This window comes from Pagrus pagrus (genome assembly GCF_965226575.1).
Source record: "Pagrus pagrus genome assembly, chromosome: 21".
Taxonomy (NCBI): domain Eukaryota; kingdom Metazoa; phylum Chordata; class Actinopteri; order Spariformes; family Sparidae; genus Pagrus; species Pagrus pagrus.
Window position 1 is genome coordinate 22,488,981 of NC_140208.1, and position 12,716 is coordinate 22,501,696.

The 12,716-nt window shown below is 39.8% G+C and overlaps 1 protein-coding gene across 15 annotated transcripts in view; it reads left to right on the forward strand.

The window, feature by feature from the left end:
• Nucleotides 1-12,716, forward strand: part of LOC311250962 (RNA binding protein fox-1 homolog 3-like) — a 655,829-nt gene that overhangs the window by 575,175 nt on the left and 67,938 nt on the right. For all 15 annotated transcript variants that reach the window (XM_084343161.1, XM_084343160.1, XM_084343152.1 and 12 more), the window contains one exon: nt 9,454-9,507. In XM_084343161.1, the coding sequence (XP_084199287.1) occupies nt 9,454-9,507 (54 nt within the window). The remainder of the gene's footprint in view (nt 1-9,453; nt 9,508-12,716) is intronic.

The window sequence follows — 12,716 nt, forward strand, 5'->3', positions numbered from 1 at the left end:
GTGACACATGTGCTTTAAGTTGACCACCGTATATAAAATAATGAGCCATAATGTAAAGGAAAAACAACTTCTGTAGTACAATAGTATTATATATTATGTATTATAAAGTAGGGATGTAACGATATATTGAATTTAGCGATATCGCGATAAAGAGATGCTGTTGTAATGTTGTGGGACTGTGACAATATCTACCAACCTATCACGTGGTTATTTTTCTCGAAAACCTCATGGATCTAACAAGGGAAATCAGTATGAATGCATTCTACTATCTCTCCTTGTCAATGTATTGTTCTGTTTGAACAGCAGAGTGCACATACATAAGTCATCATCGCTCTCATAATGCTTGACTCAAACTGTTAGCTCACACAGACGCTCCAATAATGTCTATTTTCCAGAGACGCTTTTTGCTGCAAAAGTGTCTCTAGGCTTGTTAGGTGGAGCAAGCAGGCCAGCTATCCGCAGGACAGGCTGCTACCGGGCTGCCCTGCCGCTGCTCTGCCAACCAACCCGTCTACTTCTACTAACAAGCCTAGAGACACTGTAGCTGCAGCCAGGTGGTGTGTTTACTAGTGGTAGACTACAGCTCACAATCCGCTGCATCAGTTTTTACAAACAACCACGAGAAAAAAATGTCAACCCATTAACACCAGACAACTACTGAACATACAGTTAGGAAATAATAACGTGGCAGACACACTGACAGAGATTTTTCGTGGCTCTGGTAAGTCCTGCTGTACAACAGGAAAGAGGGAGGGAGTGCTACTGGCTGCTGTATTGTTTTGTAATTGTACAGCGTTGTACAATGTGTCGTCTCCATCTCAACTGTTGTCCAATGGCTACTTTCTCCACATGCGTAGGTCATGGCAGGCTACTTTTAATTTACTATAGAGGAAAAACAGAGTTTTTGGTATTGTTCCATCTCTATTATATAGTATAATCTATGAGGCAGCTCTGGCTTAGGAGGTAGAGTGGGTTGTTCACTGATCACAGGATTGGTGGTTTGATGGTCAGGGCAGCACCCTGTGTGGTAACTCACTAACTCACTCACTGAATGGGTGGCAATAAACCTTGCATTCCATTCCTAGAGAATTTTGGATAAAAGCACTGTATAAATATAACCTACCATTGATAATGTATTCCTGGAGTAAAACAGTAAACAGTGTAGTATACTATATATGCAAGTATATACATTAGTCTGTAAGGAAAGTAAGGTAGTTTAAAATGGAAATACTCAAATAAAAACGCAAAATACTGCCTCAGAATTGTTCTTAAGCACAGTACTTGTGAATATACTTAGTCACAATAGTATGACAAATATGCCACAGACAGCATTGCAACGTTGCAGGTTATTAAGAGGGCAAAGAGAAAACAGAGGAAGTTAGGCTAAATTACTTGCTCAGTGGGCTGAGAGACCCAGACAGAAACAAACAAAGGCAGAGTAGAAGAGAGAGCTAGGAGAGATCTAACGCCATTCATTTTCAAACACCATACTCACAAACACAAACATTAAACGTTATTTTAAGTTAATTGTCTCTTTATTTAAGACTTTTGTTTTTCATTGTAATGCAATCAATAATAGTCTTTAATAAGTTATTTTTTTCCTTTTCTTTGATGTGTTTTTTGATGGTGGAATTCCTTCGTCTTCAGGGCTGATGCTGGTGCTGTGACCTTGCTTTTGCTCAGCCGTCTACTCCATGTTTATTTATTTATTGAAATAAACTACTTGATTCAAGGTTTAGTTATGGGGAGCACAACGCTGAGAATTATCATATTGCTTGGCAAGGTTAGTGCTGCTTCACATAGCCATGAGTTCATCTAGCTGCTCCTATATGGCAGAGGCTGAAACTGAGCATCCACTAATCTGTTTTTTTTAAAGTTATTTTTATTTATACTGAATGTGGTTATAGCTGCTATTCTACATTGATATTAATTTGGAAATTATATATACCAAGATTTATTAATTCAGTGTTTTGGGAGGGTTTATTGTCAGTGAAGTAGCTGAACTAAGAGTTTGTGTATTCCTTTTGGAAACAGAAAGGGAAAATATACTAATTGTAAATCATTGATTTTCATTTCAAAATCAAATGGCCTAGCGTTGTTTGGACAAAAATGGCAGATATGAAACAGAGAGGGGACTTTATATATATACCTTTTATAGAAAAAAATCAAAGTTGAAAAAAAACCCCGCACAGCTCTCACCATTATGATGTGTATCGTCATGACTCTTTTCATTCGGCAATGCTGGCATGCTGTATGAAATGACACACTGGAGTGGCTTTGTGCCGGTGCTGCTTGGTTCAGTGTGAACAGACAAAGGTGGTGTGAAGGCGAGCCTTTGTTGTGGCAATAATGCAGAATCTCTGTGTGAAAAGGGATACTCTGTTTCAGAAAGATGGGAAGTCATGTAGCTATTATCTCTGTCTCTCAGTGGAGATTCAGAAACTGACTTCATTGCCAAGGATTTGGGTTGGTTGGGAATTGTTCACATCTTCTGAGTGGAGAGGGAGTTAACCTTCCATCAAGGGAGGAGTGTGAATTAGAGTGACCAGAATCACATTGGCTGAACGACTGTGGTGGAGGAAGACATTCTGACCTGAGCCTTAAAAACTCCTCCTTGTGTGAGTAGAGATCTTACTCTGGTGAGTGCAGGTCATCTAAATGGTGCATGGCTTTCTCATTAGCCATCTCTACTTCATGGAGGAGACTAGAATTATGCGGCCTAGGGAGTTCTACCTCCTGTTCTAGCCTGCTAATGACTTCAGGGCAGCCAGGTTTTACACTCTTTGCAAGGGAAGAAATAAATCGCTCTACAGTGGAGTTCTCTATTGTTAAGCAAATTGTCTAAACAACAGTCAGTGTGGTTGGCTAGCTGGTTAGCTTCCTGTGAAGAAGGGTTGGTTACAGCACAATCTAGTGGCTCTTGGGACCAGTAAAGGTAAACACAGGTTTACAAGTGTAACTTAGCCCATCAAACTATGAACATGCACCAATTGGAATGCAGGGCAGTAACAGACAGAGGATTGTCTCTTAAAGTTGACTCGGGCTGAAACATGTGGTGGCAACAACTAGTAACAGTACAAAACTTCTGTTTCACAGGGTAGCACGCTGTGGCTCTATCTCTAGCTGCATTTCTCACTCAGGCTTAAATGCAACACAGTAACAGCCAGGTATGAAACTTCTATGTCTCACAGGGCCATTGGCACGCTGTGATTAAAAGAGGAGCACTTAAATTGTCATCAAATTCTGACAGCTTGACAAGAATGCATTGAATACGAGTATTTAAATGCTGAACTGAAATGCTTATGATTTCTACAGAGCACTTTCAACTTGAATTGATAGCAGCAATAGCAAATGGCTCAAAGTAGTAGTTAATGATCTAAAAGATTTTGGTTAATCAAATGGGTTATCAATTTGACTGATAAATCAATTCTCACCGCACTGTTTACATCTACCCCTGTAACAGCCTAGTGGGGTTAAATTTAAAGACTTTTGGCTAAAGAGTTTGTTTAATAATGCTTAAATTAATATTGCACAATTATGAATGATTGCCAACAGTACACTTCCTCACGTGGATGTACCATTTATGTTTTGTTTATATGCAACATTATTAGGGAATTTGGGTTAAATTTGGCATTCAATGATAATTAATGATTATCAGGGATAATCACATTACAATTACAATTTACATTAGATCGCCTCAGAAGCACCACCCTTGAAGGGAAAACATAGCCAATTCAATCATCTGGTCTCATTCAAATGTACTAAACTGTTAGTTTGATAGATTGCAACATTCAGTCTTGTACAATATTAAATAGACAGCATGTAGGTAGTCTTTTATTTAACACAAACAATGTAAACACTATCGAACATGTACTACGTTTATACGTGTGTGTGTGTGTGTGTGTGTGTGTGTGTGTGCTCCATACCATGCCGAAGCAAACAGGCCTGAGCACGGTTACCTCTTGTACATACGTCAACACGTCGTAGCATGGTCGCGGCACAGTGGAGAACAACACAGAGAACATGACACTTCAATGACTTTTTTTGTGGCTTATTTTGTGTTGTTTTGGTTATAGACAGCCCTCTCAAAGTCCTGGATTTCTCGATTATGCAAGGCAGTGTAATACACATGATTATACTTCATGTCCACATTGCGCACCCATGCAAGTGCATGAGCAATTGTACTGTGCCGAAGCACACTTCGTCCAACCATGCTCAAGCACGGTACAGAGCACTCACACTTCAAAAAAACTGGACTTTGGGGGTCAAACATGCTTGGTCACAGTACAGATTGCCTCGTGTGAGTGCGACTCTAAACAGTCCTGTGCCTAGCCATGCTGTTTGCTATCTATGCCCAGTTCAACGTTACCAGTCTTTGTAGAAAAAGGTACTGGTGGTTCCTTAGCTGATGAGCCCAGCAGGAGAACATAGTAATCCAAATGTTGATCAGTGCTGTCCTTGCTGTGCAGTATCCGTTGAAAGAAGGTGGATTAAGGAAACCAATCGCTCCTTTCCTTTGCAGGGGTTGCAGTTAGCTGCTATCTTGCTTCATGTCCCTCGGATTGTGGAGTTAGCTGGCAAGCTTTGTGTCCCAGCTGTTGGTGCTAATTGAGTTGGGGTATGAGCATACCTCACGTCGATGCTGTGGGCAAAGAGAGAAGAGAGCTCAAAGGGCAGGCAGACCAGTGGGAGAAGAGCGAGAACAAAGGATGGAGCTGGAGTTTTGACTAGCTGGTCAGTGGGGGGTCTGTTACCCTGACCAATAGTAGCTCAAAGCTTGGTCTCTTGGCAGTCTTTGCACCTAGGTGTGAAGACTGGGGAATGTGTGGGACATTTCTCTATAATTTGATAAGTGAAGGAGCTGTTTAGTAGTTTGTTTAGTCAGACTGAAAGCCAGCAGACCGACACACCCCTGTCCCACGCTGCTGCCATTTCCATTCACACAGACGCAGTCTCGCCTCTGTTGCGGCTCTGTTACTACCTCCGATGGTGGATCAGAGGCGGAACGAAACTGTCCCCCCATTCCGCCTCTGTAACTTTCACACAGTGAGGCATAATATTGGTGGAAAATTGCCGCCTTGAAAAGGCAGTGTGAATGGGGCTTGTAATGTCTGCATTAAGTAAAGTACATTTCCAGCTTCAGTCAGCAGTCAACATGACACAATGTAATCGGCAGACAATGGAGGTCATTTCCTTGGATCCAGTCAAAATCCCAAAGGTTGAAAGTAAACTTCGAGTTCAACCCCCTATGGCAGGGGTGGGGAACCTTTTTCCTATCGAGGGCCATTTCAATTTTCATACCATCCCTCAGGGGCCATGATTTTTTATTTTTTATTTTTTTATGTAAGCAGCTCACAACATATTTTTATGGCCTTTTTAACTTAATTGCAATAACATAAATATCATGACCATTAATTAATGTTTTAGCCAATTTGATCCATCTCAGTGTATCTTATTGTTTTAATCCAATTAATTTTTTAATAATCTGTTCCTGTTGGTTTTATACTCACTGATGTTTAGTAGTTTAAGCAGTAGATAAGTTTATAATGTACCTCAAATCATGAAATTAAAAAAATTCAGCCCTCTAAAATGTCATATATCAGCTTTAAATCACTCGAATATGACAGGTCTGACTTCTATTCCCCCTGAATTCAGTATGCTATTGAAAGAAAACTCCCTGTTTACTGTTTCCACTGAACAACTTCACCTCAGATTGATAGTAGACAACCTTATAATGTACCTCAAATCATTTCAGAGCATTCTGATGTGAAATAAAAAAAAATCAGCAACCTAAAATCTCATATATCAACTTTAAATCACTCGAAAATGACAGATCTGAGTTGTCTCATATAAGGCTATTACTAAATTAGCTACTGACCACGAAGCTAGCCTGTGTCACGTTGTCCTGGTCCGCTCGCGGTTCGGATCAAGCTGCTTGCTGGCCGCTCAAACTCCGCCGGAGAGCGACAACTTTATCCACCGCTCTTGTCCCTTCAGGTCATCCAGTTTAGCATGTTTCGCGCTGTAATGACGCTCAAGGTTTGCCTTTTTCATTACAGCCAGCGCGTCCCCACACACCAGGCTCACGGGCTAGCCTTCTCACAAAGAAGAATTCATAAGTCCATTTGTCCTGGAAAGAGCTACACTCTGCATCAACTTCTCTTTTTTTAGTAGCCATGTTCCGTCTCCTCACGTTGTTGTCACCTGTCAATCACTGAGCACACAACGTGATGACAGTTATGCTGATGTTGTGTTCAATGACCTTGCTCATGGCCCGGAAAGACAGACACCAGCCCCTGGGGCATTTAATTACACATTTGAAATATTTTTTACTGAATTAATTGTTTGTGGGTACACTTATGGATTGCCTCGCGGGCCGGACCAAACAGTCTCGCCTCGTATGCGGCCCGGAGGCCGGAGGTTCCCCACCCCTGCCCTATGGTAAAAGGCCCAGCCTTCACAAAAGTTTTGATAGAGGCTTCTAGCTGCAGAGATCACATATTGTATGTGTTCCGCCCCACCCTTAGGTGGCTCTATGGGGCAAACAAAACTCCAACCCTGACCCACATTAACTGTAAAATGACACCTTTATAAATGACCAAATCAATGGTATTTATTAACATAAAAAAAGACAAAGAGCCAAGATACTAATTAAGATTAACAAAAACGCACTTTACCAAGTTAAAACAAAACAAATTCCCTGGCTGAGAGGCCTTTTTACCAGGCCAGGTGCACCTTATTACACAATCAAGCAGGAGCACACCTGGGTGAAGCCAGAAAGGACAGACAGGAGGAGACAAGGGACAAAAACTACAGGGAACACTTAAACCTGGAACAGTGTGTTTAAGGAATAGGGCAGCGTGTAGTGTGTGTGTAGTTGAGCTAGAGGGACAGCGACGGTGGGTGCGCTCAGACCAGACAGGTGTTTGTGATCAGAGCACAGGGAAAGTTTAGTAGTGAAGTTGTCTCCTGGAAGTAAATGTAATATAACCATTATCACTGTGCATGCTAATATCAATGCTATGGCTGTAATGATTTTGATCTTGCTAGAACTTGACTAGAACAGCAGTCTGTTTGCCATGATAATGGATAACATCCAACTAGTAACCACGTCCCCATCCTTTGTTTGAGAAAGAACTGTAACCTAAAAACAGGAAGCAACACTGGAGTGGGGTTCTGATGCCTTGAATTCCGACTTATCCAGATGGGATAAGTGATAACATTGAAACAATGTTTCTTTTGGTGGAGTGCTGAAGACTGAGGGGTCTCACATCCTGAGGAAAATAGCTGCTTGGTATTCTTGTGGTGTGGTACAGCATTTAAACAATGTTGACTTTGACTTGTTTTCGCTTTCATCCACAATGCTGCCAAAATCCAGATACTTTTTATTGCAACATTGTCAGAGTTCGAAACAAAGTTGTGAGGATTTCATTAGATTGGCAATTAGGGTGTTACAATTTGAAGGCCAGTGTTTTCCAGGTGAATGAGTTTGCTAAATGATGGGATTTGTGGTTAGAGTTTGTGTTTAGTCAAGAGTTTTGTTTTTGATACGTGAGTTTTGAATTTTCAGAACTCTAAAAAGTCAACTCTTTTCCAGCTAATCCAAAAGGGCTTTTAAAGACTTTGTTTAGCTTAAGAAGTAGGATAATTTTCTCGTCACATAAAAGGAAGACTTTGGTACTCACTGGGCAGGAAGGGTATTAAGAATTGTAATGTGAAAACTAACTTAAGCTAAAGCTGTCAGACAAGTGTAGTGGAGTAAAATGCACCACAACTGTTTTTGTGATATAGTAGAGTATGTAGTTGCATGAAATTAAATCACTCAAGCTCAGATTTGGTGAAAGCAGCGAGAAACACGGACTAAAACTGCAAAAATTTGAAATAAATCAAGAAATCAGTAAATTAAAAAAATAATAAAATAAGAAAGAAAACGGGAAAGAAAAAAATGGGAAAGAAAATAGGTGAAGTAATACAAAGGTAAATAAATTGTCTGACTATTTGTGTTTTTTACCCAAAATACAGCTTCTTAAAGGCAATGTTAGTGTTCTCCCAGCTATTAAATTGTTGAGTATAATGTATTATAAAAATATGTATATTTTTTAAGATTAACTTAACAGTAGCTCAAAGTTTTGCTAACTTCTAGTGGTTTAGCAGGGTTAGGGTTAGGGGTTGCTGCAGTGATGAGTAAGTGTACTCTAGGGTGTCTCAACACACTGATGACATCACTATATCCCAGTTGTGTGTGGGTGCAGTTCAGCACAGCACTCTTCTGACCAAACACCCCAAAAAGTGCCGAGAGCAAAAGGTTGTTTTGGTCAAATATCGTTTATAAAGCAAAAGATACAAGATCTAAACAAACATACTATAGATGCTGTCAGCAATTCACCTCTATGGTATCAGAGGTAGACCATGCTGACTGGCCTTGCATGATAAGAGGCTCACAAATAGATATAGGTATAGATATACCTGATATACTGCACAGGTCTAATCCAATTTGCTTGTATTACCACATCTCTATGGTACGTTCAAGCCCAAGATAAGGCTATAAACAAAGGAACTCACTCACTCGCTGACTTTTAACCATTTTTAACCTATTTAAACTCATACATATAAAAGCCACAAATTCATTGCCAACATGAATGTACTTGCTGTGTGTCTTTGGAGGTCTCACTCTACAGTAATTAGCCAAAGAACCATCATAAACAGCTTCATCAGGAGATCGTAGGCATCAGATGCATGGCTAGACTGCTGAGAGTGAGATTTGCCAGGTAATTACTTTGATGGTCTGCATCATGGGAAGATAAACAAGTATGGTTTATTACAAGCCTTGTTGCCACCCCTCCCCCCAAAGTATGGTTATCACTGATGGCCCAACTCCCTTCTCAGGATACAAACAATGTCCATGTTAAACTGAGAGGGCACTCACCTTCACTAAAATGACTGTCCTTTTTTTAGAGGGGAAAGAAAGAGTAAGATGATAGGCATTGGTAAGATCAGTGGTGCGTGCTGAGGCGCTGCACTGCTTTAGCATCTACCACTGTAATGTTGATTAACACTGCCCTAGTCCCTAATACACACACACATACACACACACACACACACACATTTCTTTATTACCACACCAGAGCAAACACAGCATTAAACAGAATTAAGAGTAAGAGCTGGAGCAGTGACTGCTTGACCTACTTAGTAGTGTGTGCGTGTGTGTGTGTGTGTGTGTGTGTGTGTGTGTGTGTGTGTGTGTGTGTGTGTGTGTGTGTGTGTGTGAGAGAGAGTGTGTGCGGGGGGTGGGGGGTTGGTGTTGAAGCATGAAGCTGTGTGTTTTTTTAAAATCTGGGATTACGTATATTTTATTTGATTTGATTTTACAGTAGAAGAGAAAAATACTAATTACTTCCTCCCCTTCCTCTCTCTTTATCCCCTGACCACCTCCTCCCTTCCTGTCTCCCACAGCAATTTGGCAAGATTTTAGACGTGGAGATTATTTTTAATGAGCGAGGCTCCAAGGTAAGTGCACTGTAACCATATATTTAACAACACTCCTTAACACACATGATTTTCCAGCCAATTGTATTTGTCCCTTGCCCTCCTTTTCTCCTGCAGTCCTCCACACCACTCACTGTCTTCACAGCTCTTTTTCCTTCTGTCTAATAGTAATAACGGACCTATCAGTGACACTAGCCTTCAGGCAGATTTCACACCTTACCATCCTGCTATACATTGAGAATAAATTCCTCCCACTTATCTTAATGCTGACATTAAGATTTACTCAGTCTGCAAACACACACTATCTTGCCTGGTTAGCTTCTCAACCTCTAGTGTCAAGAAGTAAGAATAAACTGTGTGAATATATACTACACCAAGTTACAATCCAGCACAGTTGAATTACATCCCAGTGAGCAAAAAGTGGTCTAGATCACGTCTTTTAGACGTCATTTATGGACATCCGAGACGTCTAAAAGACGTCCTCTTTGGAGCCAGACTGAAAGTTTTTTATATGTCTTTTCTGGATGTTGTATAGACGTTTATATGATGTTTGTCGACTAATTCTGGCTGTCCGTGGACGTCCAGATCATAGCCAGTATGAACTCAACTAATTCTGGATGTCAGTGGATGTCTAGATTATGGCCTGACTGGACGTCTTTTCTTAACGTCATTTATCGACTAATTCTGGCTGTCATTGGACGTTCAGATCATGGCCTGGCCCGACGTACATGATATCAGCCTGTTTTGGACGTCCACAGACATTGCCTGCTCAGTGGGATAACACACTAAGAGGTAGAACTGAGTTAAAATTAAAGCATTTACTTCATAATTTTCACATAAACAAATACCTATTTTGCTGATCTGTATCACATACAGTACTCTCTTATAACAGTGATTCACCCTCTAGCCATTTCATGTAGCCTTTACATTTTCTGTTCAGGAGCCGATTGCACCAGATGTTTATAAGTTGTAATGTAGCTTAGATGTATTAGAAACTAACACTGTATAGAAATATTTTTTAAAGAAATGAAATTACATTTCACAACCATATCTACCATTGTCCTTACTTGTGAATTTTGTTTTTACTATTTCATGTGTATCTTTTAGTTTCAATGTTTATAATTTCAAGCATTTGGTTTCTTTATTTGAGTGTTATGTTCTATACCAGCTGTAAAATGTTTCACAAAGTTGTTATAAACAAAAACCCAGTAGACTGGAACTCAGTAGAGCACATACTGTGCCTCCGCCAAGGCTCAACAATCCCCTTTTGTACTCACTCATAAATACCAGCCACCTAAATAGAGTGGTGTGGCAATGAAGTATTATTGTAGGCTAACTCGGCAGTTAGCATTGCCTTGGTTCCCTTGACAAAAAATCCCTGTGGGATTTTTCTACTGGATTTTAGATTATTGTCAAAAATAAGCTCTATGGCAAGTTTATGGTACTTCCATCTTTTGTTTATCAAGATAATCTTCACAGATGAACACCACTTCTGTGATTTTCGAAGCGTAAATTTAATCGCTAGCAGTAAAAAGCTAATGTTAGGCTATAAACAAATTACAAGGCGGTCGCATGACTTAAATGTCATCACCACCACCGTCTTACTACACAATTACTATACAGGTTTTCAGTAAATTGATTAATGTAAAAGTTGTAAAGTTAGAGTTAGAATAGTTTGTAACTTTAGTCCACCTGTAAAGATGGACTAGTGAGTAGATGAGTCTCCGTGTTTGGCATGATGACGTTTAATGTCCCCGACAACTTTTATAGTCTCATTTAGCCACTTGTAAGCAACCTCCATTTTACATTTTACAGACATTTCAGCGCTTCATAATTCAATTGTGGGACATTCTGTTATGTATTTTATGTCATAGAACAAAACGTGTAAATATCTTAAGCCTGTGGTAACCACAGACCTTATTTCTGGCATTTAACCAAAAATCAATTAAAAACCCTCTAGACTTTGAGATGAGGGAACCAGATGTGCATAAATGCTAACTGATTTGTCTCAGGACGACAGACTACACCACTTTATATGCCTGATTTTTTGCATCAAGATCCGTACAAACATTACCTCCGCCAAGGACGGTATGTTTTCACCTGTGCCCGTTTGTTCATTGTAACAAATATTATTCCAGGAATGGTAGAACAAATAATGTCAGTTAGGTTGTATAATTTGATATTTCCCTGTCACTTTGTGAATACTGTTAATTTTAAGCATATTTTATAGCCATATGGTATCGACAAATATGTTAAATAAGTATGCTCAAACTAAAATGTTACAAATAGAATTACAATTACAAATAGTTTCTTTAACCAAATCCTGATAGGTCTTTTTTAGGGAGAGCCGCCATGACTCAGCGACAACAAGTGTGCCCCCTACAGAAACTAGTACTGAATAATGCAGCTAAATAAAAGGAATAGCGGGTTACAATTGTTAATTTATTTTTTTTTGTCTCCTAGTCCTATATGCCTATTGCCAGAGCCTAAAAATAAAGTTTCTTCGGTCATGATTCTCAATCATTCCTTCTCAAAAACCTAAATTAATTAGGGGTTTTCACTGTTTAGTTGTGATAAGGAAGAAAAGGATAAATATGCTATGGCCTTCACACCTCAAACCAACCGAACATCGAAGGGAGACAGTTCTCTCCACCACCATCTTCACAACAAATTGGGGATGCGGTTCATTCAGCCCACAAAATGTTAGTTGTTAACATTTCTGCAAACCACATATACATTCAAATATGTACATGTCATATGCTACGTACCATACGGACATTTGCACTAAACGTGTCATATGTTGATATGTCATGGGGATGCTAGGAGTTTCAATATTTGCAAACATGACACCACATGATATTTTTATGGGCCTTCATTTCAACTTCTAGCTGTGTTTGTGGCAACAAAAAAACAATATTTTTGGCCGTCTGCAGCCTTGTACGGGCTGACAAAACCATAAGATGTTAACAAGACCTTGGTAATACTTAAGCCATATTTGTGGCAACCAAAGCAGGTATTTTAAGACAAAACATTTCCTAGCCTTAACCAATTGTTTTTAACCAGAGCATGAGCAACAGGGACACAACACAAATCTTGCAGGAGCAGCCGGTTATAACTTTGCTACCAGTGGACGCAGATGGACAAAAAATAAGCAGCAGATCCCATGATTACTAGCTAACAAGTATTGCTGTTGTGTTGAAGTTTTCATACCATCTAATAAGCTCATGACA